Here is a 23,025-nt window from a genome sequence, read left to right as displayed (position 1 = left end):
GCGTGATCTAGAATATATACTATGTACAAATATTTTCCACAATTTATGAATTTATTGTCACATTACGGGAACCGACATTATGAGGAAAAATGCACTCCGTTCGTTTCAATGCCTGAGAACGAAATTAAGCTCGGAACATTTAATGAAAAATGTCCCTATATGTCTGGATTCATCCCATTTTGGGAGGATTAGAGTATTTTCTATGTAGAATTGTTTCTAAAACTGGCGACAAACGCAGCTGTTTAACAAGGCCCGGACATGAAAGGGTTAATGCTCCCTGAGCGAGAGAGAGGGGGTGGGGCCCAGAGGCGGAAGAGGTGTGTCTCCCTCACTGACACACACTCAAGTTTCCTCCAGATGGCGAAAACAGAAAAAATAACAGGATAAGAACAGAAACAAGGAGGAGAAAATAGAAATCCTGGCAACAGATCGAAATAAAGTGAGTACTCGGTCTTTATCTGTTCGGAGTGAGACGGTGTTCAGTTTTTAAAACAGAAACTTCTCCGCTTTAAGGACGGAAACCGTGACTAGACAGAGACTTCGGACCTTTGTACGAGCTGAAAACACAAAAACACATGTAGGCTACTTTAAGTGAACCTCCTCCGCCCGATCAGACTACAGCAGCAGACCGGATATCACCCTGAGATCATTTTGGTGGGTCCTTTTTCTGTGTTTTGCGCTCCATCTGTTATCTAAATATGTTTGTTTCTGATGGTCGGCTCGGAAAGCAGCGCTGTGTTTCTGTGCGTTTCAGAGCTTGATGCAGTCAGGGTCAGGATGGGCAACAGCAGCAGCGATCGCTCCAGCAGCGAGAGGTCATTCAGGGATGGACAGTCTGGAGGGAAGGAGGCTCGTCCCAACATCATGATGGACAGCACCGACGATGCAGAGCTGTTCCACAGAGAAGATCCAAAGGTACACTTACAGATTTCCATTGAAGATCACACATCAGCGAGGGTGGATGAAAGCAAGCATCAAGCCCTGGGATTTTTAGACAACAAAAAGTATGAATAAAACAATATGGCTGCTACATTAATGTTCTCTTTTTGCCTTAAACCATCAAATCAACAACGCGAAAACTTTATTGTTCTGTGGTCAGTTTTGTAGCTGCTGCTTTCATTTATACAGGCATGCTCAGGATTGATAGGTATTTTAAAGTGTGGAATTTCATTTATATATTTCCCCTCCTTGGAAATTAGAATATGGGAAAACAATTGAAAAGTTGCATTTCCAGATTTTTTCTCTCCTATTGTTTAAAAGCTGCACCATCCATCCAGCCTGTTGTTTGTGAAGGTTTTTAGATGTAAAGCCTAAAAGATTTTGAAGTATCTGCCATAAATTCCCAGGGAAGTTTAGAATTTATACGATAAGAACAAATGGCTAAAAACTGAAGGTGAATAACCTGGAAAGGTATGGGATATTGACTTGAAAATTGTGTTGGAATACTGCACAGTTTATTGTAAACAAAAATGAATTATCTGTAAAAAAAATAAATAAATAAATAAAAATATGCCAACCTGAGTGGAAACATAAATATGAATAAAGATATTAAATATTCAGTCCAGCGTATCAGATAGTATGTGTTCTTCTGTCCAGTATAGCAATCTTCTCAGCAGTAATAAAACAGTGATCCAAAGCTCAAAGGACTTCTTCGATGTTATATTTGGTAGTTAAAGCCTAACAAATACATTTCACAGGCCATGCATTCAAACCTGGTTTGCTAATAAAATATTTAGTCGGTGGGAAGGTCTGACCTGTCTTTTATTCCCACACCTCACCTTGATGTTGGTAATCCAAGATACTGAAACCCTGGCAGAGCGGCGGAAGGATCGTGATGATGAAAAAGAGGGAGTAGGAAGGAAAATGAGGGTATATCACAATCGAGATTGCCATTGCAATATTCAATGATAATGGTGCTATTTTGTATTTTCCTAATATTGTGCAGCGTTGTGCAGTGTAACTAACTAAAATCTCTCAGTTCAGACAGTCTCCCGGTAGCATTACAGTGGAGTGTTGCTGGAATAACAGGTTGGTTCCATATTTAACGTAAGAATAGTTACACAAAAGATTCGCAGTGCCAAATCAGAAGATTTTTTTTAACATAAAAAAATTGGAAATCTAATTGTTGTAATGGAAACATGCAGAAACGAGCAGATCAGGAATTGTTGGCAAATTAATAATGGGTGATATTCACAGTTATTGAAGATATGAGTCAAACTAAGTTAAGGTATAGACTGTGTCAGAAACTCATGTAAACAAACATAACAATGACCAATTAGAGTGTTTAAGCACCTTTACTTGGCTTCTCTGTGGTTGTTTAACTGCACAGGGGCTGTCTGACGTAGTTTTCCCAGGTAACTATAAGGTCCCTGCACATCTACTAGATCATGAAGATTATACAGGGTGAGGCAAAACGCTCCTCTTTAAGGCTGTGGGGTAGGCTAGTTTTAATGATAACAGTTGCTTGTGTGTTTTATGGAGGTTAAGAACACAAATAAGATATATTTGAAGCGTATCTGCATAATGACAGGCACAATTCAGATGAGGGGTCTTCCAGTCCTACACCATGCAAAACAATGGTGTCCTGCACAGGAAGTGTTTGGTTTCAGAGAAGTTGTGTCTCATTGTCATGGACCTTGTACCTTGATGTCTTTTGGCCCAGGCTTCACCAGACATTCAAGAGTTTCTGGCCTGGCAGCAGGACCTCGACTGTGACAGTAAGGAGCCAACACAGGCCAGACCGACCGTGTTTAGATGGACGGGGTCGGCCAAGGAAGTCTATGTGTCTGGTTCTTTTAACAACTGGGCCACTAAAATCCCGCTTAACAGAAGGTTGCTCAACTTCAATTCAAGCAATTTGAGATGTTTTCTTATGCCTGAACTGATTGTTTATCTCTTTAAATGTGACATGTTGTTTCTCAAACACAGTCGGAATAACTTTGTGGCGATTGTGGACCTACCAGAAGGGGAGCACCAGTACAAGTTTTGCGTAGACGGACAGTGGACTTTGGATCCGACTGGGGTGAGTAGGTGTTTAGGGTTTTGGAGGTGATCCGACCACTTATGAGGAGTCTTTTTTTTTCCTCATCGTACATCAATCTTGTCTGTTCTCCCAAGCTCCTGTACCAAAGTTTTGATTGTGCTCCAACAGCCTGTAATAACAACCAAGACTGGCACCGTCAACAACATCATACAGGTGAATCAAACTGACTTTGAAGTCTTCGATGCCCTCAAGATCGACTCGCAGGATTCAACAGACATGTCCGGTAAACAGGAACTACATTATTGAAGTGCAGTCCGCTAGGTTAAATATCAAAAATGCTGTATGTCATTTGAAATAGAACATTTGAATTATTGTGAGGTTAAACCAGAAATGTACCAAGAAATTGGCCAAAGAGTGGAATTTCCCGATTTTCATCTTGATTGGCCCTGCCCGGTGAGAAATGTAGCAATCTGATGTTTTACGCATCATGGATTGCATCATACCACAGGGCTAGCAAGTTGTACTGAGGGAAAAAAAACTCAAAGTTAAATTTCTTCACTGTAAGGAAAGTGTTTTAAACTGATGGAGGGAAACGACAGCCTAATTTAAATAAACTATATTTCATATGACATGTCAAGACATTTGCGGGAGATCAGGAGAGAGCAATGCTTTCATAAGATAACAGTAAGGCATAGACGTTGCTCTGTTTTATCCTTTTAAGCTTTTAATCTTTGTCTTTCATGGAAATGTTGTCTTTCGTAAATCTGACAGTTGGGGAAAGACAAACACTATTAATGGAGTAAACAGGCAATGGTTACTCTGACTATGCTAATCAGTAATATAAGATGCTAATTACGGTTTAAAATGGTAACTTATCATTTTGTCTTTGGTAAAGTTAGCAAAATCCTAAAAACAGTGTGGAATCAACACTAGTGCTAATATAAAAGACTAAATGAAATAAAAAAAATAAAATAAATTTTAGCTCCTAAAGAGAAATCTGAATGAGCTGAAATCTGTATCTGCATGTCAAAGCTTAACAAAAATCAGAAGTCAGCCACAAAACTCTGATCAGTGCATTTTTAGTTTAAACAAGTCTTCATACTTGGAAACCCAGACTGCGACAATTTTTTACTTTTTTTTTTTTTACTAATGTGATCATTGTGCTTCAGACTTGTCTAGTTCGCCACCCGGGCCCTACCAACAGGACGGATATCTCATCAAGCCGGAAGACAAGATCAAACACCCTCCTATCTTGCCGCCCCACCTTCTCCAAGTGCTGCTCAACAAGGACACGGGGGTTGCTGTAAGTCCACAATTGTTGCCAGTGGAAGTTCTTGCCTGGACGTTGCACCCTTTGTAAGAAACTGGCATCTGTAATTAAGTAAAAAAACATCATTGCTTTTGAATCTTCCTGCAGTGTGACCCAACACTACTTCCAGAGCCCAACCACGTCATGCTCAATCACCTGTATGCCCTCTCCATCAAGGTAACGGTCTGAAACTATTCCTGCATACCTGACTACTCAACACTTACAGTTATGGTTATTTGATCGAATGGATTATAGAACATAACTATTAGGTGTAAAATGTTAAAACAGTAGCTGTATAAAACCTAACATCCTGTAAGCTGCAGACCCAAGTTGACGTTTGGATCATAACCCAGAAGAAACGCCGCAGTACAAACTGTGACCCCAGGAAATCCTTTGTAAACAGTCTTGTTGCGTCTGTGTTTTAGGATGGGGTGATGGTTCTCAGCGCGACGCACCGATACAAAAAGAAGTATGTGACCACGCTCCTCTACAAGCCCATATAACCCTGAGAGGTCACAGTCAAGCTTCTTATTTTCAGATGAGAACAATCTGATGTTCTACTCAGTTGCTACCGATGATGTTTATTGGAAACAGGACCAACATTTATAACGAAGCATTCTGAAAATTACTTTTTCTTTGATCAGCCTGTTATTGCTGAGCTGTTTGTTTATTATCACTTCATAATGTTTCATAATGAAAATACTAAGTACATTTTCTTGCCAACTAAGATTGTGTGCATGTTTTGGATAATTATATTCTAACTTTGATCAACTCTGGCTCTGTCTATAATTTGCCAGTGGGAGACAGCCTGGCTACACAGGAATCTGTAAAATTACAAGGCTCCTGCCCAGTTGGGAAAAAACAGGATTTGACTGAAATGTTTTTCAGGTCTGGGTAAGAATAGAAAAATAGATTTAGAATTGGTTTATTCATTTTGGATTTTATTCCTTTTCCATTTGTCTGCAAGGTATGTCATTATTTTAGGGATTTGTTTGACACACATGCAAAACTCACTCAGAAGACCAGATAAGGTTCAAAGATTTATTTTGCAACACGAATAGAGTTCCTCCGGAATCCAAGGTGACAGGGACTTCAGGGTCCACTGAAGAGAGAAATATAGATTAGTTCAGGTCACGAAGAAACTAACATCCAGAAGTCCAAGGTGTTTGCTTACTTGATCACAGGGCAGGGAAATATGGGGAAGGTACATCAGGGTTTGGAAGTCAGGCAATCCAGAATGGTTGTCCAAGATTATAGTCCAGAGCCAGCCAGAGTACTCACAAGGGCAGGAGTAGGAGGGTTAGGAACCGAACCACAGTCTTGAGATGAATAATCCAAATACACAAACAGTAGTTGAGGGTACAGGTAGTTCGAGTCCAGGTTGGAAGGTTTGGCCCACACCTCACAGGTTTCTAGCAGGAAGCAGAAATAGCAACAATGTTAGCTCAGGTTTAAGTCAGACAGACAAAGTTTCACTGGCTTGGTTATTACCACTTGGGCAACAACACTCGGGCAACGAAGGACTGGTGGCAGGCTCCTAAATACAGGTCCTTCTCAAAATATTAGCATATTGTGATAAAGTTCATTATTTTCCATAATGTCATGATGAAAATTTAACATTCATATATTTTAGATTCATTGCACACTAACTGAAATATTTCAGGTCTTTTATTGTCTTAATACGGATGATTTTGGCATACAGCTCATGAAAACCCAAAATTCCTATCTCACAAAATTAGCATATCATTAAAAGGGCCTCTAAACGAGCTATGAACCTAATCATCTGAATCAACGAGTTAACTCTAAACACCTGCAAAAGATTCCTGAGGCCTTTAAAACTCCGAGCCTGGTTCATCACTCAAAACCCCAATCATGGGTAAGACTGCCGACCTGACTGCTGTCCAGAAGGCCACTATTAACACCCTCAAGCAAGAGGGTAAGACACAGAAATAAATTTCTGAACGAATAGGCTGTTCCCAGAGTGCTGTATCAAGGCACCTCAGTGGGAAGTCTGTGGGAAGGAAAACGTGTGGCAGAAAACGCTGCACAACGAGAAGAGGTGACCGGACCCTGAGGAAGATTGTGGAGAAGGGCCGATTCCAGACCTTGGGGGACCTGCGGAAGCAGTGGACTGAGTGTGGAGTAGAAACATCCAGAGCCACGGTGCACAGGCGTGTGCAGGAAATGGGCAACAGGTGCCGTATTCCCCAGGTCAAGCCACTTTTGAACCAGAAACAGCGGCAGAAGCGCCTGACCTGGGCTACAGAGAAGCAGCACTGGACTGTTGCTCAGTGGTCCAAAGTACTTTTTTCGGATGAAAGCAAATTCTGCATGTCATTCGGAAATCAAGGTGCCAGAGTCTGGAGGAAGACTGGGGAGAAGGAAATGCCAAAATGCCAGAAGTCCAGTGTCAAGTACCCACAGTCAGTGATGGTCTGGGGTGCCGTGTCAGCTGCTGGTGTTGGTCCACTGTGTTTTATCAAGGGCAGGGTCAATGCAGCTAGCTATCAGGAGATTTTGGAGCACTTCATGCTTCCATCTGCTGAAAAGCTTTATGGAGATGAAGATTTCATTTTTCAGCATGACCTGGCACCTGCTCACAGTGCCAAAACCACTGGTAAATGGTTTACTGACCATGGTATCACTGTGCTCAATTGGCCTCCCAACTCTCCTGACCTGAACCCCATAGAGAATCTGTGGGATATTGTGAAGAGAACGTTGAGAGGCTCAAGACCCAACACTCTGGATGAGCTAAAGGCCGCTATCGAAGCATCCTGGGCCTCCATAAGACCTCAGCAGTGCCACAGGCTGATTGCCTCCATGCCACGCCGCATTGAAGCAGTCATTTCTGCAAAAGGATTCCCGACCAAGTATTGAGTGCATAACTGTACATGATTATTTGAAGGTTGACGTTTTTTGTATTAAAAACACTTTTCTTTTATTGGTCGGATGAAATATGCTAATTTTGTGAGATAGGAATTTTGGGTTTTCAGGAGCTGTATGCCAAAATCATCCGTATTAAGACAATAAAAGACCTGAAATATTTCAGTTAGTGTGCAATGAATCTAAAATATATGAATGTTAAATTTTCATCATGACATGCTAATATTTTGAGAAGGACCTGTACTCCTCACAGGTATGTACAATCACCCGAAGATCAGAAACACCTGTAAAAGTCAGTAGTGGCTCCAGGGGGACCTCTGGTGGACAAGCACAGGAATGAACACTCCCAATTCCCAACAAGATCTTTCTTTAGTTTTTGCCGGTCTCTCACTACTCTAGGCCTCTTATACCACCCCAATTGAAAAATCTAATTTATGTATTTCAACACAAATTTACTTATTATACACATTACATGTGGTCTTTGTCATAAACAACCTCAAAAGAGAATAATTTACTGTTTTTTCTGGTGCTTCATCAAAGAACCTGACATTCAGCTTCAGTAATTTAAGCACTCTGTTGCTTTGTGTGTAAAATTCCCCCTTTACCATCAAAACTGCAGGAACAGAATCTCTCCACACGTGAGCTGACATGGTTTATTCAAATAATTTCCTTCAAAGAAATCATAATCAAACATCTTTTGTTTTATAGTCACTATTTAAAAAGCTGGCAGTTGTGTTAAACATTTTGTGCTCTGTGTTCGACGTGTCTCAGTTGGCACAGAGCTTAGGATCCAGGTGCTTGTTCTCAGGGTTGTATGTGCACCAAGCAAAGCAGTGAGCCGCCTCACGGTCACACTCACACACTGCAGCCTGGCACTTATTGTTAGCTGCTGCAAACAGAGAGACAGGGAAAAAAAGCATGAAATTTCCTACATGTTGAGAAGCTGCAAAACATGAAAAAGGGAGGGGTTGCAATGCTGAGTAACGTGTTCACACCCCTTGAACTTTTTCACATTACAACTTCAAACTAGACCAACACAGAGTAGCGTATAAGCATTGTCAATGGGAAATGGTCCATGGTTTGCAAATAGAAATCTGAAAAATGTGGCATGTATTTGCATTTCAGCTCCTTTGAGTCATTAGTTTGTAGAACCACATTTTCATGGAATTACAGCTGTGAGTCTTCTATGGTATATCTGTACCAGCTTTGTAAATACTGAAACATTGTTTCATTCTTTCCAAAATAACTCAAGCTGGCTGGAGAGCATTTATGAACAGCAATAAAACTGAATGTCAATTGAATTTAGGCCTGGACTTTGACTAGGACATTTGAACACATAATTTTGCTTTGATCCAAACCATACCATGTAGCTCTGTATGTTTAGGGTTGTTGTCCTTCTGGATGGTGAAAATCTCGCCCAGTCTCGGGTCATTGCAGCCTTCAACGTTATGTTTTCTTCAAGGAATTATCTTTATTTAGCCCCATCTGTCTGGGGCTAACCCTAACCCCCTAACCCCCCATCAACTTTGACCAGCTTCCCTGTCCCTGCTGAAAGAAGGCATCCCTACAGCATGATGCTTTACAGAACAGCTGGAATTATAATGAGATTCAATTATAAAGCTTTATGAACAGGTAGCTTCTGTAATCTTAGATTTTCTCTCAGGGTATCTGAGTAAAAGGAGCTCAATATTTATACCAGCCAAGCTTTTCAGAATTTTATTTGCAAAGAATGTTGAAAACTTTTGCAAGGTACCATATGTAAATAAAATGCATGTGAGATGATGTTATCCTGGCTGGGCAATATCTTTATAAATATTCAAGAATAAGTATTATTGCAAAATATCTACACAGAACGCTTAAAATACAGCTTTGTCCTTTTTACTGTAAAGCTGCATGCTGTCAGTGGACAACACCATCTATTTGATGAGTGTTGCTGCAATTTTATGTTCTTTAACCTAGAACATAAATGACTGAGTTCTATGAAGAAAGTGAGAGATCAATGAGAGAAGTATACATTTTTAAAATCTAAATCATCACTCCCTGTTGGTCTCACCTGAACAATGTACCTCCTTGTTTGAGCAGCTGAAACTATACACGAGAACATATGGAAGATCCAGAACACCGTCACATCCAGGAAGCTTTCTGCTGTTTTGATAGCATTTATCATGCACTTCACAGCACCTGAAAATGCAGTGAAAGAGAGAATGTATTGAGCGAGTTATTCTCTTCTGTTAAAAACAACAAACAAACAAAAAAAAGTTGACTGGTTGCTTCCCACCTGTCCACATCATCCACTGGAGTTCCAGACCCACCTAAACCACACCAGCAGCCGTATTCATTATAAGCCAGAGGATTAACACCAGGCTGGGCACAACTGATCATCTTCCCAAACTGCCATACGGCCCTGGGAAGATCACCTCCACTGACCATACATGCTGGAAAGCATGTGAGGTGGACAAATACACAATAGAAACATTGCTTCACAACCTGGATATGTTCTTAACATTACATAAAGAGAATAGTTGCAGGCTTACCAGTGAGAAGCAGCAGAAGAGCCTTGACATTCATGGCAACAGTCAATAGGTTGTAGTGTTTGGAGCAGTTTGCACAGAAGATCAGAGAGAAGTAACACAGGGACTATGCAAGCAAAGTGGGAGGTGTTGTTCGAGAAATTTCTTGCTCAGACTGGTGAGTCCTGACTTTTTCTCTTTGGGTGGAGTGCATTTGTGGCTTCATGTCCCTGAAGAGATAAAATCTATTTGCATGAGGCCTCTTCTTGGAAGGTCACAAGGTGACCATATTTTAATTAAAGCAATCATGATGGCCTCATGCAATAATATGCTAATATTTTGAGAAGGACCTGTACATGAACTCAGTGATCTGGATACTTATGGCAGCTTAGTGCATTTTTCTTTTTTATTTGGACCAAGCTGGGAGTTTTAAAGGCCTCAGGAATCTTTTGCAGGTGTTTAGAGTTAGCTCGTTGATTCAGATGATTAGGTTCATAGCTCGTTTAGAGACCCTTTTAATGATATGCTAATTTTGTGAGATAGGAATTTTGGGTTTTCATGAACTGTATGCCAAAATCATCCGTATTAAGACAATAAAAGACCTGAAATATTTCAGTTAATGTGCAATGAATCTAAAATATATGAATGTTAAATTTTCATCATGACATTACGGAAAATAATAAACTTTATCACAATATGCTAATATTTTGAGAAGGACCTGTATTCCAACCGCTTCCACGGACATAGGTGCTTAAGATTCAGCACTAGGCATTCAGACTTCTTCTAGAAACAGTGAAAGAAAGGAGCTCAGTTAATTCCAGGGTGGTACATTAATAAGGTGCCATCTGTGCGATAAATCCAATCCAATGAAATTTCCTCTCTACTACATATTCCACAGTCAACTGTTAGTGGCATTATACAAAAGTGGAAGTGATTGGGAATGACAACAACTCAGCCACAAGGTGATAGTTCACTTAAAAGTATAGAGAACTTTATGGAATGGGTTTCATAAGCTGAACAGCTTCATCCAGGTCTTACATCACCAAGTCCAATGTAAAGCGCTAGATTGAGATATATAAGTTCAGTCCATTTACCATTTACAAGGTCAGCCCTGATTATTCTCTCTGCATTCATGATTATTCGTTGCAGTCTGGACCTGTCCTGTTTTGTGGATGAGCCAAACCACACTGAGATGGATGAAGACAGGACAGACTGAATGTTAGCAGTGTAGAAGATGACCAGCAGCTCCTGTGGAAGGTTGAACTTCTTGAGTTGCCTCAGGAAGTACAGTCTCTGCTGGGCCTTCTTTCGAACACTGTCTATGTGCATCTCAGGTCCTCAGAGATGGTGGTTCCTAAGAACCTGAAGTGGTCCACGGCCGATACAGTGTTGTTAAGGATGGTGAGGGGTTGTATGGGGGTGGTGTTCTCCGAACGTCCACCGCCATTTCCACAGTCTTGAGTGGGTTGAGTTCAAGGTAGTTCTGACTGCACCAGTGTACCAGCCGATCCACCTGCTGTCTGTATGCAGACTCATCACCGTCCTGGATCAGTCCAATGACAGTGGTGTCATCTGCAAACTTAAGGAGTTTCACGGACGAGTCCGATGAGGTGCAGTCATTTGTGTACAGAGAGAAGAGGAGTGGGGAGAAAACACACCCCTGGGGCACCAGTACTTATTGATCTGGATCGGGAGAAGATGCTCCCCAGTCTCACCTGCTGCTGTCGGTCCGTCAGGAAGCTGTTGATCCACTGACAAGTGGAGGCTGGGACGTTGAGCTGGGTGAGCTTCTGGTGGAGGATGTCTGGTATGATGGTGTTGAAGGCCGAGCTGAAGTCTACAAACAGGATCCTGGCGTACGTCCCTGGACGGTCGAGGTGTTGCTGGATGAAGTGTAGACCTAAGTTAACAGCATCATCTGCCAACCTGTTTGCTCGGTAAACAAATTGCAGGGGGTCCAGCAGGGGTCCTGTGATGTCTTTCAGGTGCTTCAGCACCAGCCGCTCAAAGGATTTCATGACCACAGACGTCAGGGCTACAGGCCTGTAGTCATTTAATCCTAGGATGGTGGGTTTCTTGGGCACCGGGATGATGGTGGATTGTTTGAGGCAGGAGGGGACCTCACACTTCTCCAGTGATTTGTTGAAGATCCTTGTGAAGATCGGAGCGAGTTGATTTGCCCAGGCTTTCAGGCATGATGGGGAGATGTAATCAGGTCCTCCAGCTTTCTTTGTTTTCATGCGCTGAAAGACCCTATTTACATCTTCCTCGGAGATCTTTAGTGCAGGCAGAGGATCTGAAGGTAGGGGGTTGGTAGCTTTGTGGGAAGAACTTGTTCCTGAATGGGATGTAGAGGAGATGATTTGAGGTGTGAATGGCTTCTTGTCATGTCTGCAGTAGAGGCCATTCAGACGGTTGGCCAGGAGACGACTGTTCAGGATGGGTTGGGGAGCTCCTTTAGGCAGACAGGTTTCTCAGACCGGTCCATACAGCTGAAGCGTCACCAGTAGAAAGGTTGTTCTTTAGCTTCTCACTGTAGCTTCTTTTGGCTGCTTTGATCTCCTTTGTAAGTCTGTTCCTGGCCTGCCTGTACCGCGCCCAATCTCCACTGCTGTTAGCTTCTTCCTTTTCCCTGCGCAGATTCCTGAGGTGTGGAGTAAACCATGGCTTGTTATTCCCGAAGGTGCAGAAGGGGTTGGTCTGCACACACATGTCCTCACAGAAACTGATGTATGATGTCACCACATCAGTTAGTTGGTTTAGGTCAGTAGCTGAGGTTTCAAAAACAGTCCAGTCTGTGCATTTAAAGCACGCCTCTAGCGTCTGCTTTGATTCCTCAGTCCACTTCTTAACAGTGTGAACTGCGGGTTTGGAAACTCTTAGTCTCTGTCTGTAGGTTGGGATGAGGTGGATAAGAGAATGATCCGAAAAACCCAGAGCAGCCCTGGTAACAGCATGATATGAGTCCTTTAAAGCTGTGTAACAATGGTCCAGTTTTTTTTTTGGTCTCTGGTGGGACACTTAATATGCTGTCTGTATTTGGGGAGCTCATGGGAGAGGTTTGCTCTGTTAAAATCTCCCAGTATTATGATGAAAGACTTCGTGTATTTTTTCTCCACATCTGTAATCAGCTCAGAAAGATGTTTTTCCGAGCAGAATGCAGCCACTGTTGTACTGAATTGTACTGAAGTGAAGTGAAACTGGGATTAAATATAGGGCTAATGAATAAAGAAGGCTCAAAACATTGTGGAACACCAAGAAACCTATTTACATCTCTCAATATTTGAAACAGTTCTGCAAATAATATCCCCTGGTTTAGTCCTAGCTGAAGGAGCATGTATTTATATAGATATCATCCAAAAATAATCTGTTATTTTAGACTGCTTTGGACCAGTGTCTATGACTGAGCTAGCCGAAAGAGTTGGTACAACTCAAGTGTTCTCTTGCTTTCTGGGCTCTATGCCTGAAATCTTTTCCCCAACATACCGTATTTCAGTGCATTGGTCCCAGTGTGTGTCCCAGTCTCTCTACAATGAATGCTCCACTGACCCGTGGTCAAGTACCTGAGGTAATACGTCCTGTTTTTGTAAGACAACTTGGACCCTTCTTTCTTTGGCAGATACAGACTAATCTCAAAGCTTCTGCTTTTTGGCTCTGATTCTTGAAAAGGGTTTGGTAAAGCAGCAACTGCAGCTCTGGATCAGCACACTATTCTTGACCACTTTAAGCAGGTTATCCTAGGCTTTATTTCACTGAAACTGCTCTTCTAAAAGTTCCCAGTAATGCTCTGATGTTCTGATGAAAGTTTTGTGCTGCTTATGCTGGACCTTACCATCAGACCTGGCTCAACAACCTAAGGAGCTGGGATTTTTTACCGGGATTCATTCTAGAGTGGTTTGTCGTACTTAGAGTGCAACAGTTAATTTTTTGTGGCTACTTTAAAGTGAAGTTTGTCCATTGTCCTTGTTTCTCCAGTCCTGTTGCATGTACCCCTGGGTTATGGGCTGGGACCAGGGCTGGGCATCAATCAAAAATATTCGATACTGGTACCAATACCTATACCTTCACTTCGATATCGGTTCCTGAACGATACTTTTTTCGATACCAGTTTTATAATATCAATTCTAACAATAAGAAAATTACATTACATATTAAAGTACAAATCTTGAGTTTTATTTTTAGCTCAGATTTTTCCATTCCAAGCACTTATCTTACTAGGGGATGGGTACCTTTCACGTTTGAACCGATACAATACGGATTATCTGTACCTGGGAATCGATACCGGTACTCGATGGTACCAGTTTCCAATACTTTTGTGTTTGTTTATGTGTTAATAAATGTTAATTCGTTTAATAATAAAATCTCAAAAACTTTCAATTTAATATTTATTTCTCAATATATAAACTTTAATGAATATATTAAAACAACACCCAGTTGTTTGTATTATAACATCTCAGATGTTTCAAACATTTCTTTAACATTAAAACCCTTAACTGACTATGCAGTGTAATGCACAAATTAAAAACCAGCCATGCTGCTGGCTGCAGACGAGTTGCTAACAGATGCAGGCATGCTAACGGTGATGAATACCTGCTAAAGTTCTTTTAGTGGTTTCTTTTCTATTACTTGTTATGGTTTTCTTATGACTATTATTATATTCGTTGTTATTATAGCTCATTTGTCTTCCTTGTAGTTTCTCGTTTAGTTTCCCATTTAGTATATCTGTGTTTATTTATGTTTTGGTATTTGTTCACCTGCGCTCTTTGTTTACTAGTTTATTTTTTCTGTTCCTCCTCGTCCTGGTTCCCTTTCTGTGGTTTAGGTTTTGTTTATTTACAGTCAGAGTTCCTTTATGGGTTCTTTGTTAATTATTAGGTTTTGGTGTTTCTTCTATTCTCTTTAGTTTCTCGGTTTGCTTTAGTTAATGATTATTCTAGGTTCTTATGTCTCTTTTGGTTTATTATCTTCGTCCATAGTTTTGCTTTGATCTGTTTTCCCTGAGTTTTGTTATTTATAGTTTTGTTTTTGTAGTCAGGTTCCTTTGGTTATGTTACTGTCTAGCTTCCCTCATGTTTTCCCCTCTGGATTTATGTTATGGTTTAGCTTTCGTGTTTCGTTTTGTTTCTAGCCTTGTCACCTTAGCAACTATTCACTTTCCCTCAGTTCTTTACAGCCTGGTCCACACCTGAATTTAATCTCCCCTGAGCTCTTGTCTGTGCTTTGGTCACTCTAAACCTCAAATCGCGACACATACACCAGATTTATTGTTGGTTATTGTTTTATTTGGATCCCTAGTTTTGTAAAGGAAAGATTCTATTACAAGAAGTAATCTAAGCTTAAGTTAATTAGTAATTGTTAGCCATAAAAGGCGCCTATGCGCTGAGGCCACATTTGTCCTTTGTGAGCACTTAAGAACAATTTTGGCTCCTCTGTTTTGTGCCAACTGAAGTTTATAAAGCAGATGACCATATAACTGGGTAGTACTCCAGATATTTCAAAACCAGATTGTACAACATGTGTAGCCACAGTAGTGGGTAGGTATGTAATGTATTCCCTTATCATGGCCATACCCATTTTGGCCACAATATCATCTATATGAGTTGCCCAAGACAAGTGAGAGTCTGAAATAACTCCAGAGGACCTCAGCAGGTCCCTGAGGTCTTGTGATCAGAGCCTGCTGATGGTGCTATATAAATACAGTTTTTCTTACTTGCTAATGTAAGGTAAAAACAAAGAGCTCTTTCAAGACCTTCAGAATTCTGTTTTGTGTTCTGAAGTTGCAGCTGCCGTGCATGCTGCCTCTTGACCGGGTCGTCATTGCAAATGGAAATTAGTTCTCAAATAACCTACCTGTAAAAAATAAGATAAAACCCCCCCCCAAAAAAAACCTTGTTGTTGCAAAATATACTAACAGCATTAGTTACAGATGTATTACTAAACATCTGAATGTTCCATTGACCACCATTTCACCATGAACCACCAGCAGATACTCCTCTTAAAGTTTCTGGAGGAGGAGTAAAAAATAATCACAAGAGTTGATGCAGACTCAGTGACCATACACTCTTAATCCCCAAGACTCACTGCTGAAACAAATGCATTAAAGCTTGTCAAAAGTTTGCTGCAGAACATATGGACAAGCCAATGAAATACTGGGACAAAATAGTCCAAGCTGAACTCTTTGCATGTTATTGAACACAACATGTTTGAAGGAGGAATGCCACCAGACATCACCCCAAAAACACCAACAGTAAAGCCTGGAGGTGGGCTTTGTTTTTCAGCATACGGTACTGTCAGAATTAAATGTATCGGGACATTGTTGAATAGAAGCTGATGGCACTTACCACCGTGCTGAAAAAGGGAACAACGGTGAATTTGGACAAAATCACAGAGAAAAATGTTGTGAGTGTTTAACGGCTGATGTACCTGCTGTATATTTGCACCCATTCACTCGTCCATGGATGATTCATTCTGTCTACATTTTGTACTTCCCTGATATCCTGATATTTACAATACATTTTTGTCTTGTGTAGTTTGCTGTGATTAATTTGTCATATCTTTATGCAACATAAATGTGGATCTTATCTCAAGACTGTATGTACTGTATGGCTGGGTTGTAAACAGTCCTTGTGTTGTCCTTTCAGTCCTGCAGCAGCATGGTGAGGTCCATTGTCCACAAAAATTCCTTAATATAGTTATTTTTCTCTTTGGTCCCTCTAAAGCCTCTCAGCTTTGTATTTTTCAGGCTCGTATTCGTAATTATCTTGCAGCGCTCAGCACAGCTGTGTAAATAAATGACACCTGGGGAGTTTCCATGACTTTCCTCTGCACTCAACCACATTAGAGGATTTCTTATTAAAAACCCAGAAACAACATCTGGTAGAACATATCATGATTCTAAATATGGTATGTATTTTAAAATAGTTTATATTTGTGTTTAGGGGTCTGTCATGTTTGCATGGACTGTATACATACAGTACATTTTCATACATACTCCTTAAACTTCTCCAAATCTGGTCATGTCACCACACGCTGTTTGCATGTATTTTTTGTGATACAGTAAGTGAAAGAAAATGGTTCATTGTTGATATGTGGTTGTCATATTTTGAGTGAACGCTTTGTAGAGACCTTTGCAACAGCAAGCCTTTTTGGGTATGTCTCCACCAGAATCAGATTTTGTTTTCTCATTTGCATTTGCAAAATAACTCAAATTCTGTGACATTGGATGAAGATGGTCTGTAAATATTTTTAAATTGCACAACTAATTGTTGTCCACCAACAGATACTCCCACCTGAGCTGTGGATCTCTGCAGCTCCTCCAGAGTTACTGTGGAGCTCTTGGTTGCTTCTCTGACTAATACTCTTCTTGCCAGACCTAAAACGTGTGGAGAAAGAAGACTTTTTGAGCTAAACTCAATATGATCTAAATCTCTGCCATATTGGAATAAGTTAAATCACTTATTCTTCCTCACCTTCTAGTAAATTGGCTGTAAATTAATAATCTGTAGCAGTATATTAAATATGTAATCATCTTTCAAATGTCTGTTATTGTGTTGTAGCTTTGCAGAAATCTTTGCTTGTAACGTTATCTTTTGATTTGTTGTGGTCAAACATCTGAATATGTTTTTGTTGGATTTAGGATCATTTCTGTACTGGGTCAGAGCGTAAGATTACTTTTTCTGATCCTGATTTATTTTTACAATTATGTAAATGTAAGGGTATAAATGGTAATATAGTGAGGCTGAAATTATACGAGAGTTGACCTGGACAACAGTAAAAGCTGCAGTTCCTCTAGACATGGTATTAATTTAACAAATCCTACCTGCCCACTTTAAAATGCAGATTTTATGCTGCTTGGTTCTGACTCTTCAGGTCAGGAGCAACCAGGGCTAGGGCCTGCATCTGTTGATGAGCAAGGAAAGGTCCATAGAAGTTCTGTTTCACCAAAGTCAGAGCCCAATGTTGTAGCTTTAGTTATTTAAGTGGTCTGTAGCTTTAAGTAAAATTAGCAATAACATTTATTTTGTACTGGAATAACTGGACCTTTTGAAACATGAGCAGACAAATAGTTTATTCAGTTACTTTTATTTAATAATCACTAATGAGAAACAGATAAGATTGGGAAGACAGCTGTGTGTGATACACATTTTGAGCTCTGAGCTCCATGTGACTCAGTTGGCACATAATTTAGGATCAATGTACTTGTTATCAGGGTTGTATGCGTGTCGAGCAAAGCAATGAGCCGCCACGCGGTCGCACTCACAAACTGCAGCCTGGCACTTATCATTGGTCGCTGCAAATACAGAGAAAAAGGAATGGGTGAGAGGATGTAGCCTTGGCTGCACAGCATCTTTTCATAGCTGATTAAACACAGGTATCTACACAGGCTACAAATACATCCTTGATCAGTTTGCTGTGGTGGTATCTACTGTTAACAATTTTAGAGAGATCCAACAAGCTATGAAGTTGTTAGATTTGGCACCTTTCAAAGGTATTTTCCTATTTTGTCACATCCTTAAAGGGTTAGTTTTTTAATTGGGATTTGCTGTGATAGACCAATACAAAATAGTGTGTAACAGTGAAGTGGAAGATAAACAATGCATGGTTTTCAAAGATTTGCTAAAAATAAAAATAGACATACCTATTGATTTACACCCTTTTTAAACCTGTTACCCATAAATAAAATGTAATGAAACCCAACTGCTTTCCAAAACGCCTCATTAGTGCACAACTGTTAGTTTTGTCTACCTTCACATCACCCTCAACACACTATCCCCTCATCCCATGGGGATACTTTTGTGCAGGAAAGAGAGGCTAGTCAGAGTTTATGGAAGGATGGGCAGAGCTCAACACAGGGCAGTCCTTGAAAACTTGTTAGAGGTTGCAAATGACTGGATGTGAACCTAAACATACAGCTGGCCATAATTCAGGGGTCATTAACCTTTTCTTACTGGTACAAAATAAAATTTGTTTAGTTTCAAAAGCCAATTAACCCTCGGAAAAAAAAGATATCTTCTTATATTTTATGACTATACAGGTCCTTCTCAAAATATTAGCATATTGTGATAAAGTTAATTATTTTCCATAATGTCATGATGAAAATTTAACATTAATATATTTTAGATTCATTGCACACTAACTGAAATATTTCAGGTCTTTTATTGTCTTAATACGGATGATTTTGGCATACAGCTCATGAAAACCCAAAATTCCTATCTCACAAAATTAGCATATCATTAAAAAGGTCTCTAAACGAGCTATGAACCTAATCATCTGAATCAACGAGTTAACTCTAAACACCTGCAAAAGATTCCTGAGGCCTTTAAAACTCCCAGCCTGGTTCATCACTCAAAACCCCAATCATGGGTAAGACTGCCGACCTAACTGCTGTCCAGAAGGCCACTATAGACACCCTCAAGCAAGAGGGTAAGACACAGAAAGAAATTGGAGAAGGGCCGATTCCAGACCTTGGGGGACCTGCGGAAGCAGTGGACTGAGTCTGGAGTAGAAACATCCAGAGCCACCGTGCACAGGTGTGTGCAGGAAATGGGCTACAGGTGCCGCATTCCCCAGGTCAAGCCACTTTTGAACCAGAAACAGCGGCAGATGCGCCTGACCCGGGCTACAGAGAAGCAGCACTGGACTGTTGCTCAGTGGTCCAAAGTACTTTTTTCGGATGAAAGCAAATTCTACATGTCATTTGGAAATCCAGGTGCCAGAGTCTGGAGGAAGACTGGGGAGAAGGAAATGCCAAAATGTCAGAAGTCCAGTGTCAAGTACCCACAGTCAGTGATGGTCTGGGGTGCCGTGTCAGCTGCTGGTGTTGGTCCACTGTGTTTTATCAAGGGCAGGGTCAATGCAGCTAGCTATCAGGAGATTTTGGAGCACTTCATGCTTCCATCTGCTGAAAAGCTTTATGGAGATGAAGATTTCATTTTTCAGCACGACCTGGCACCTGCTCACAGTGCCAAAACCACTGGTAAATGGTTTACTGACCATGGTATCACTGTGCTCAATTGGCCTGCCAACTCTCCTGACCTGAACCCCATAGAGAATCTGTGGGATATTGTGAAGAGAACGTTGAGAGACTCAAGACCCAACACTCTGGATGAGCTAAAGGCCGCTATCGAAGCATCCTGGGCCTACATAAGACCTCAGCAGTGCCACAGGCTGATTGCCTCCATGCCACGCCGCATCGAAGCAGTCATTTCTGCAAAAGGATTCCCGACCAAGTATTGAGTGCATAACTGTACATGATTATTTGAAGGTTGACGTTTTTTGTATTAAAAACACTTTTCTTTTATTGGTCGGATGAAATATGCTAATTTTGTGAGATAGGAATTTTGGGTTTTCATGAGCTGTATGCCAAAATCATCCGTATTAAGACAATAAAAGACCTGAAATATTTCAGTTAGTGTGCAATGAATCTAAAATATATGAATGTTAAATTTTCATCATTACATTATGGAAAATAATGAACTTTATCACAATATGCTAATATTTTGAGAAGGACCTGTATACAGATTATTTTTTTATTTAATTGCAAAAGTGAAAAGTTATTGTGGTATTAATAATTTTGTATTAATTTTTTAGTTCTGAAAACAAAGAAAAAATCTAACTTGTACAGTGGGGGCAAAAACACTCGTTTCTTTCCCCTTTTTAAAAGTTATTAAGAGTGACTCAATTTGTTAGAATGGCCCAATTCAAATCCAGAATATTTGGCAAGACTCAGAAACTGATTTTTACAAATGTTTTCCATCCAATCTGAGCTTGAGTTATTTTGCAAATAATAAATAAAAAATAACAATTGGCAAAAAGTACGTAGAGATATATTCCGAAAAACTTCCAGCTGTAACTGTCACAATTTTCCTACCTCGTTATTAAGCACTACTTTTGTTGGTCTATCACATAAAATGCCTGTAAAATAGATTGAAATCGGTGGTTGTATCGAATGAATACTGTGGCATGTCCCTGTAAAGATTACCATTTATATCTTTACGTTCTAAAATCCCAAACATGATTAAATAAAGACTAAATGAGAGGAGTTTTATTATCATAATCCATCACCCTCTTATAGTCTTACCTGAACAATCTACCTGTTTGTTGGAGCAGCTGAAATCATAAATGATAACATAGGGAAGGTCCAAAATACCCTCGCATTCAGGAATCGTTTTGCTGTTGCCATAGCAGTTATCATGGACTTGGCAGCACCTAAAAATGCAGCAGATGAGAGATTTATTTTCTGCCAGTAAAAATAAATTAATTAATAAAAGATTAAAAAGTGGATTACATTCTACCTGTCCACATCATCCACAGGAGTTCCACCTCCACCTAAACCGCACCAGCAGCTGTATTCATTATAATTCAGAGGATTAACACCAGGTTGGACACAACTGATCATCTCTGCAAACTGCCAGACAGCTTTGGGAAGATGACCTCCACTGACCACAGATCCTGGGAAGGACATGTGAGGTGGACAAATAAACACAAGAAACAGAACTTCAAACAGTGGGTCTGCTCTTAAAATAATGGTTGCAGGCTTACCAGTGAGAAGCAACAGAAGAGCCTTGACATACATGGTTGCAGATCAGGAGAAGATTGAATCTGGGGGAGCGTTCTCTTAAAGAATGGCAAGGCTGAGCATAACAACAAGCAAAGCAGGGGGTGGGAGGAATTCACTATTCAAAGTTTTCCTTGCTTGGTCCAACCAATCCTGCTGCATGATTTTCATGTGTCGAATCAATCTGGCCAAACTAATCCAGTCCCTTAAGCATTGCTCCTCTTGTGTGGATCTGTGGTTGGTTCTGCAGAAAAACTAAACCCACCTGCATCAAGCCTCTTCTAGAAACCTGCTTTCTCTTCTGAGACCATCTTTGGGAATGAACTCATCACGAAGAAACATCAGTACCAATAAAATGACAAAAAAGAAAAATATCTATTCCATTTCTTGGCTTGTTCTATAATTGTGTCATATTCAATAAATTAGAAAATGCAAACAGTGAGGTCCTCTTGTCATATTAAAAGTACCTTTTAAAAATAACAACCTTTATGCAGGTATTAAACCTACTTTTCATTAAACCTAGTATTCTAATCAAAATGTCCTGTTCCCATTAGCTGTACGTGGAAAATCATCATAATTAACAGAAAAAATGCTTGAAAACATCAGTCTGTGTGTAATTTATCTATATAATATGTATCACTTAGTGAATTGAGTTGCTTAAATAAATGAACTTGTCAGTAATAATCAAATTTGCTGAATGGATCTGTATGTTTGCCCCCGTTCACTGGTCATTCTCCACCACTATTTCACATGTTTTGGCTTGCCCTCTTTTTACTTCATTATTGCTTGAACAGTAGACTGAATTTCACATTTGAAGGAGCATTCTGATATGCACACCTTCACACAAATCACCATCCAATTCTAGTTGTTTTATTTTTACAAAATAAAACAACTAATCTTTATCATTTTTTAACTACATATACTTAAATGCCTCTGTTGTTCTCGCAAATTGTTTCACATTCTTGATTGTGGCAACATTTGTCAAAAATCTTTAATGAAAGATGAAAATGAAAAGAAGAAGTTGGAGGCCTGAGAAGTGTATTTAACTACAGATTCAGCAAACACCAGACTACCTAAACAGTTTCTTTTAGAAAGCTATCATCTAAGCGTATGTAAAGGGACTGACTCTTTTTTGTATTATTCTTCTGGCCCTAAAGCATAAGCAGCAGCCATTGAAGCATCTTCAGGTCCCAAAATATCTATTTAATTTATTGGGTTTGTATTTTTAAACCTGTATCAATAAAAATCTGACTGAACATAACTCTGTAAATAAGTGACATTTGCTAGATTTCCCACAACTTTCCTCTGAACGTCTACCAAGTTAGATTATTTGCTATTAATACACAAGGAATCAATATCTGATACAGGGGTAAAGATTATAAACATATGGAAATATGTTCAAATAATTTATATCTGTGCTTGGGTTTGTCATGCATGCAGTAGTTTTTGCACTGTACAGTTGCATTGCAAGGGAATTTATACCTGTTTCACATTTGTCACACTACTTCCACAAATTTTGGAATATTTTACTATGATTTTGTCTGACTAAAGTAATGCATAATTGTGAATCTGAAAGACACTTTTATACAAATAGAAATATGGAAATGTGTATACAATGCTTCATACTACCAGTTTTTGCTGCACATAAAACTGTAAGACCTTTTGGTTTATGTGTTTCTCTACCAGTTTTGCACATCTAGAGACTGAGATTTTTGCCCAGTCTTGTATGCAAAAGAGCCCGAGCTTAATCATATTGGATGGAGAGCATCAGTGAGCATCAATT

The 23,025-nt window shown here is 40.0% G+C and overlaps 3 protein-coding genes and 1 long non-coding RNA gene across 6 annotated transcripts; 1 reads left to right on the top strand and 3 right to left on the bottom strand.

Moving 5' to 3' along the window:
- The first annotated feature begins 282 nt into the window (after window positions 1–282).
- prkab1b (protein kinase, AMP-activated, beta 1 non-catalytic subunit, b) lies at window positions 283–5,063 on the top strand. 2 transcript variants are annotated; one of them, XM_047380349.1, is made up of 9 exons: window positions 283–439; window positions 514–654; window positions 755–915; window positions 2,663–2,832; window positions 2,929–3,022; window positions 3,152–3,266; window positions 4,153–4,286; window positions 4,401–4,469; window positions 4,718–5,063. In XM_047380349.1, exons 3-9 carry the CDS (start codon window positions 778–780, stop codon window positions 4,793–4,795), a joined length of 798 nt encoding a protein of 265 aa, XP_047236305.1. In that variant the 5' UTR covers window positions 283–439; window positions 514–654; window positions 755–777; the 3' UTR covers window positions 4,796–5,063. The 2 variants fall into 2 exon arrangements, with proteins under 2 accessions (XP_047236305.1, XP_047236306.1); XM_047380350.1 differs by having other exon boundaries at window positions 732–915.
- Window positions 5,064–5,319: 256 nt separating this feature from the next.
- LOC124877271 lies at window positions 5,320–5,947 on the bottom strand. Its single transcript, XR_007040487.1, has 2 exons — window positions 5,467–5,947; window positions 5,320–5,394 (listed from the first exon to the last, which is right to left on the bottom strand). It is a non-coding gene; the product is annotated as an uncharacterized LOC124877271 (long non-coding RNA).
- Window positions 5,948–7,814: 1,867 nt separating this feature from the next.
- Window positions 7,815–9,870, bottom strand: LOC124878068 (phospholipase A2-like). Of its 2 annotated transcripts, none has more exons than XM_047381826.1 (4): window positions 9,710–9,870; window positions 9,454–9,610; window positions 9,229–9,356; window positions 7,815–8,064 (listed from the first exon to the last, which is right to left on the bottom strand). In XM_047381826.1, exons 1-4 carry the CDS (start codon window positions 9,741–9,743, stop codon window positions 7,943–7,945), a joined length of 441 nt encoding a protein of 146 aa, XP_047237782.1. In that variant the 5' UTR covers window positions 9,744–9,870; the 3' UTR covers window positions 7,815–7,942. The 2 variants fall into 2 exon arrangements, with proteins under 2 accessions (XP_047237782.1, XP_047237783.1); XM_047381827.1 differs by having other exon boundaries at window positions 7,815–8,061.
- A 2,835-nt stretch (window positions 9,871–12,705) lies between these two features.
- LOC124877275 (phospholipase A2-like) lies at window positions 12,706–22,787 on the bottom strand. Its single transcript, XM_047380354.1, has 4 exons — window positions 21,227–22,787; window positions 20,980–21,136; window positions 20,766–20,893; window positions 12,706–17,975 (listed from the first exon to the last, which is right to left on the bottom strand). Exons 1-4 carry the CDS (start codon window positions 21,258–21,260, stop codon window positions 17,854–17,856), a joined length of 441 nt encoding a protein of 146 aa, XP_047236310.1. The 5' UTR covers window positions 21,261–22,787; the 3' UTR covers window positions 12,706–17,853.
- Between the last annotated feature and the right edge of the window lie 238 nt (window positions 22,788–23,025).

This window comes from Girardinichthys multiradiatus, chromosome 12, assembly GCF_021462225.1.
Source record: "Girardinichthys multiradiatus isolate DD_20200921_A chromosome 12, DD_fGirMul_XY1, whole genome shotgun sequence".
In the NCBI taxonomy this organism is placed as follows: domain Eukaryota; kingdom Metazoa; phylum Chordata; class Actinopteri; order Cyprinodontiformes; family Goodeidae; genus Girardinichthys; species Girardinichthys multiradiatus.
The sequence above is the reverse complement of the archived record's forward strand: the minus strand, read 5'-3'. Positions and strand labels throughout refer to the sequence as shown.

Excerpts from the sequence above, each read along its gene's own strand:
- prkab1b (XM_047380349.1), top strand. The coding sequence starts at position 778 with ATGGGCAACAGCAGCAGCGATCGCTCCAGCAGCGAGAGGTCATTCAGG. Across the intron at positions 3,267-4,152 it reads GGATTCAACAGACATGTCCG|ACTTGTCTAGTTCGCCACCC; the intron begins GTAAACAGGAAC and ends ATTGTGCTTCAG. Across the intron at positions 4,287-4,400 it reads ACAAGGACACGGGGGTTGCT|TGTGACCCAACACTACTTCC; the intron begins GTAAGTCCACAA and ends ATCTTCCTGCAG.
- LOC124877275 (XM_047380354.1), bottom strand. The coding sequence starts at position 21,260 with ATGTATGTCAAGGCTCTTCTGTTGCTTCTCACTG. Across the intron at positions 21,137-21,226 it reads TCTTCTGTTGCTTCTCACTG|GATCTGTGGTCAGTGGAGGT; the intron begins GTAAGCCTGCAA and ends TGTCCTTCCCAG. Across the intron at positions 17,976-20,765 it reads CAAACAGGTAGATTGTTCAG|CGACCAATGATAAGTGCCAG; the intron begins GTAAGACTATAA and ends CTGTATTTGCAG.
- LOC124878068 (XM_047381826.1), bottom strand. The coding sequence starts at position 9,743 with ATGAATGTCAAGGCTCTTCTGCTGCTTCTCACTG. Across the intron at positions 9,357-9,453 it reads CCAGTGGATGATGTGGACAG|GTGCTGTGAAGTGCATGATA; the intron begins GTGGGAAGCAAC and ends CTGCATTTTCAG. Across the intron at positions 8,065-9,228 it reads CAAGGAGGTACATTGTTCAG|CAGCTAACAATAAGTGCCAG; the intron begins GTGAGACCAACA and ends CTCTGTTTGCAG.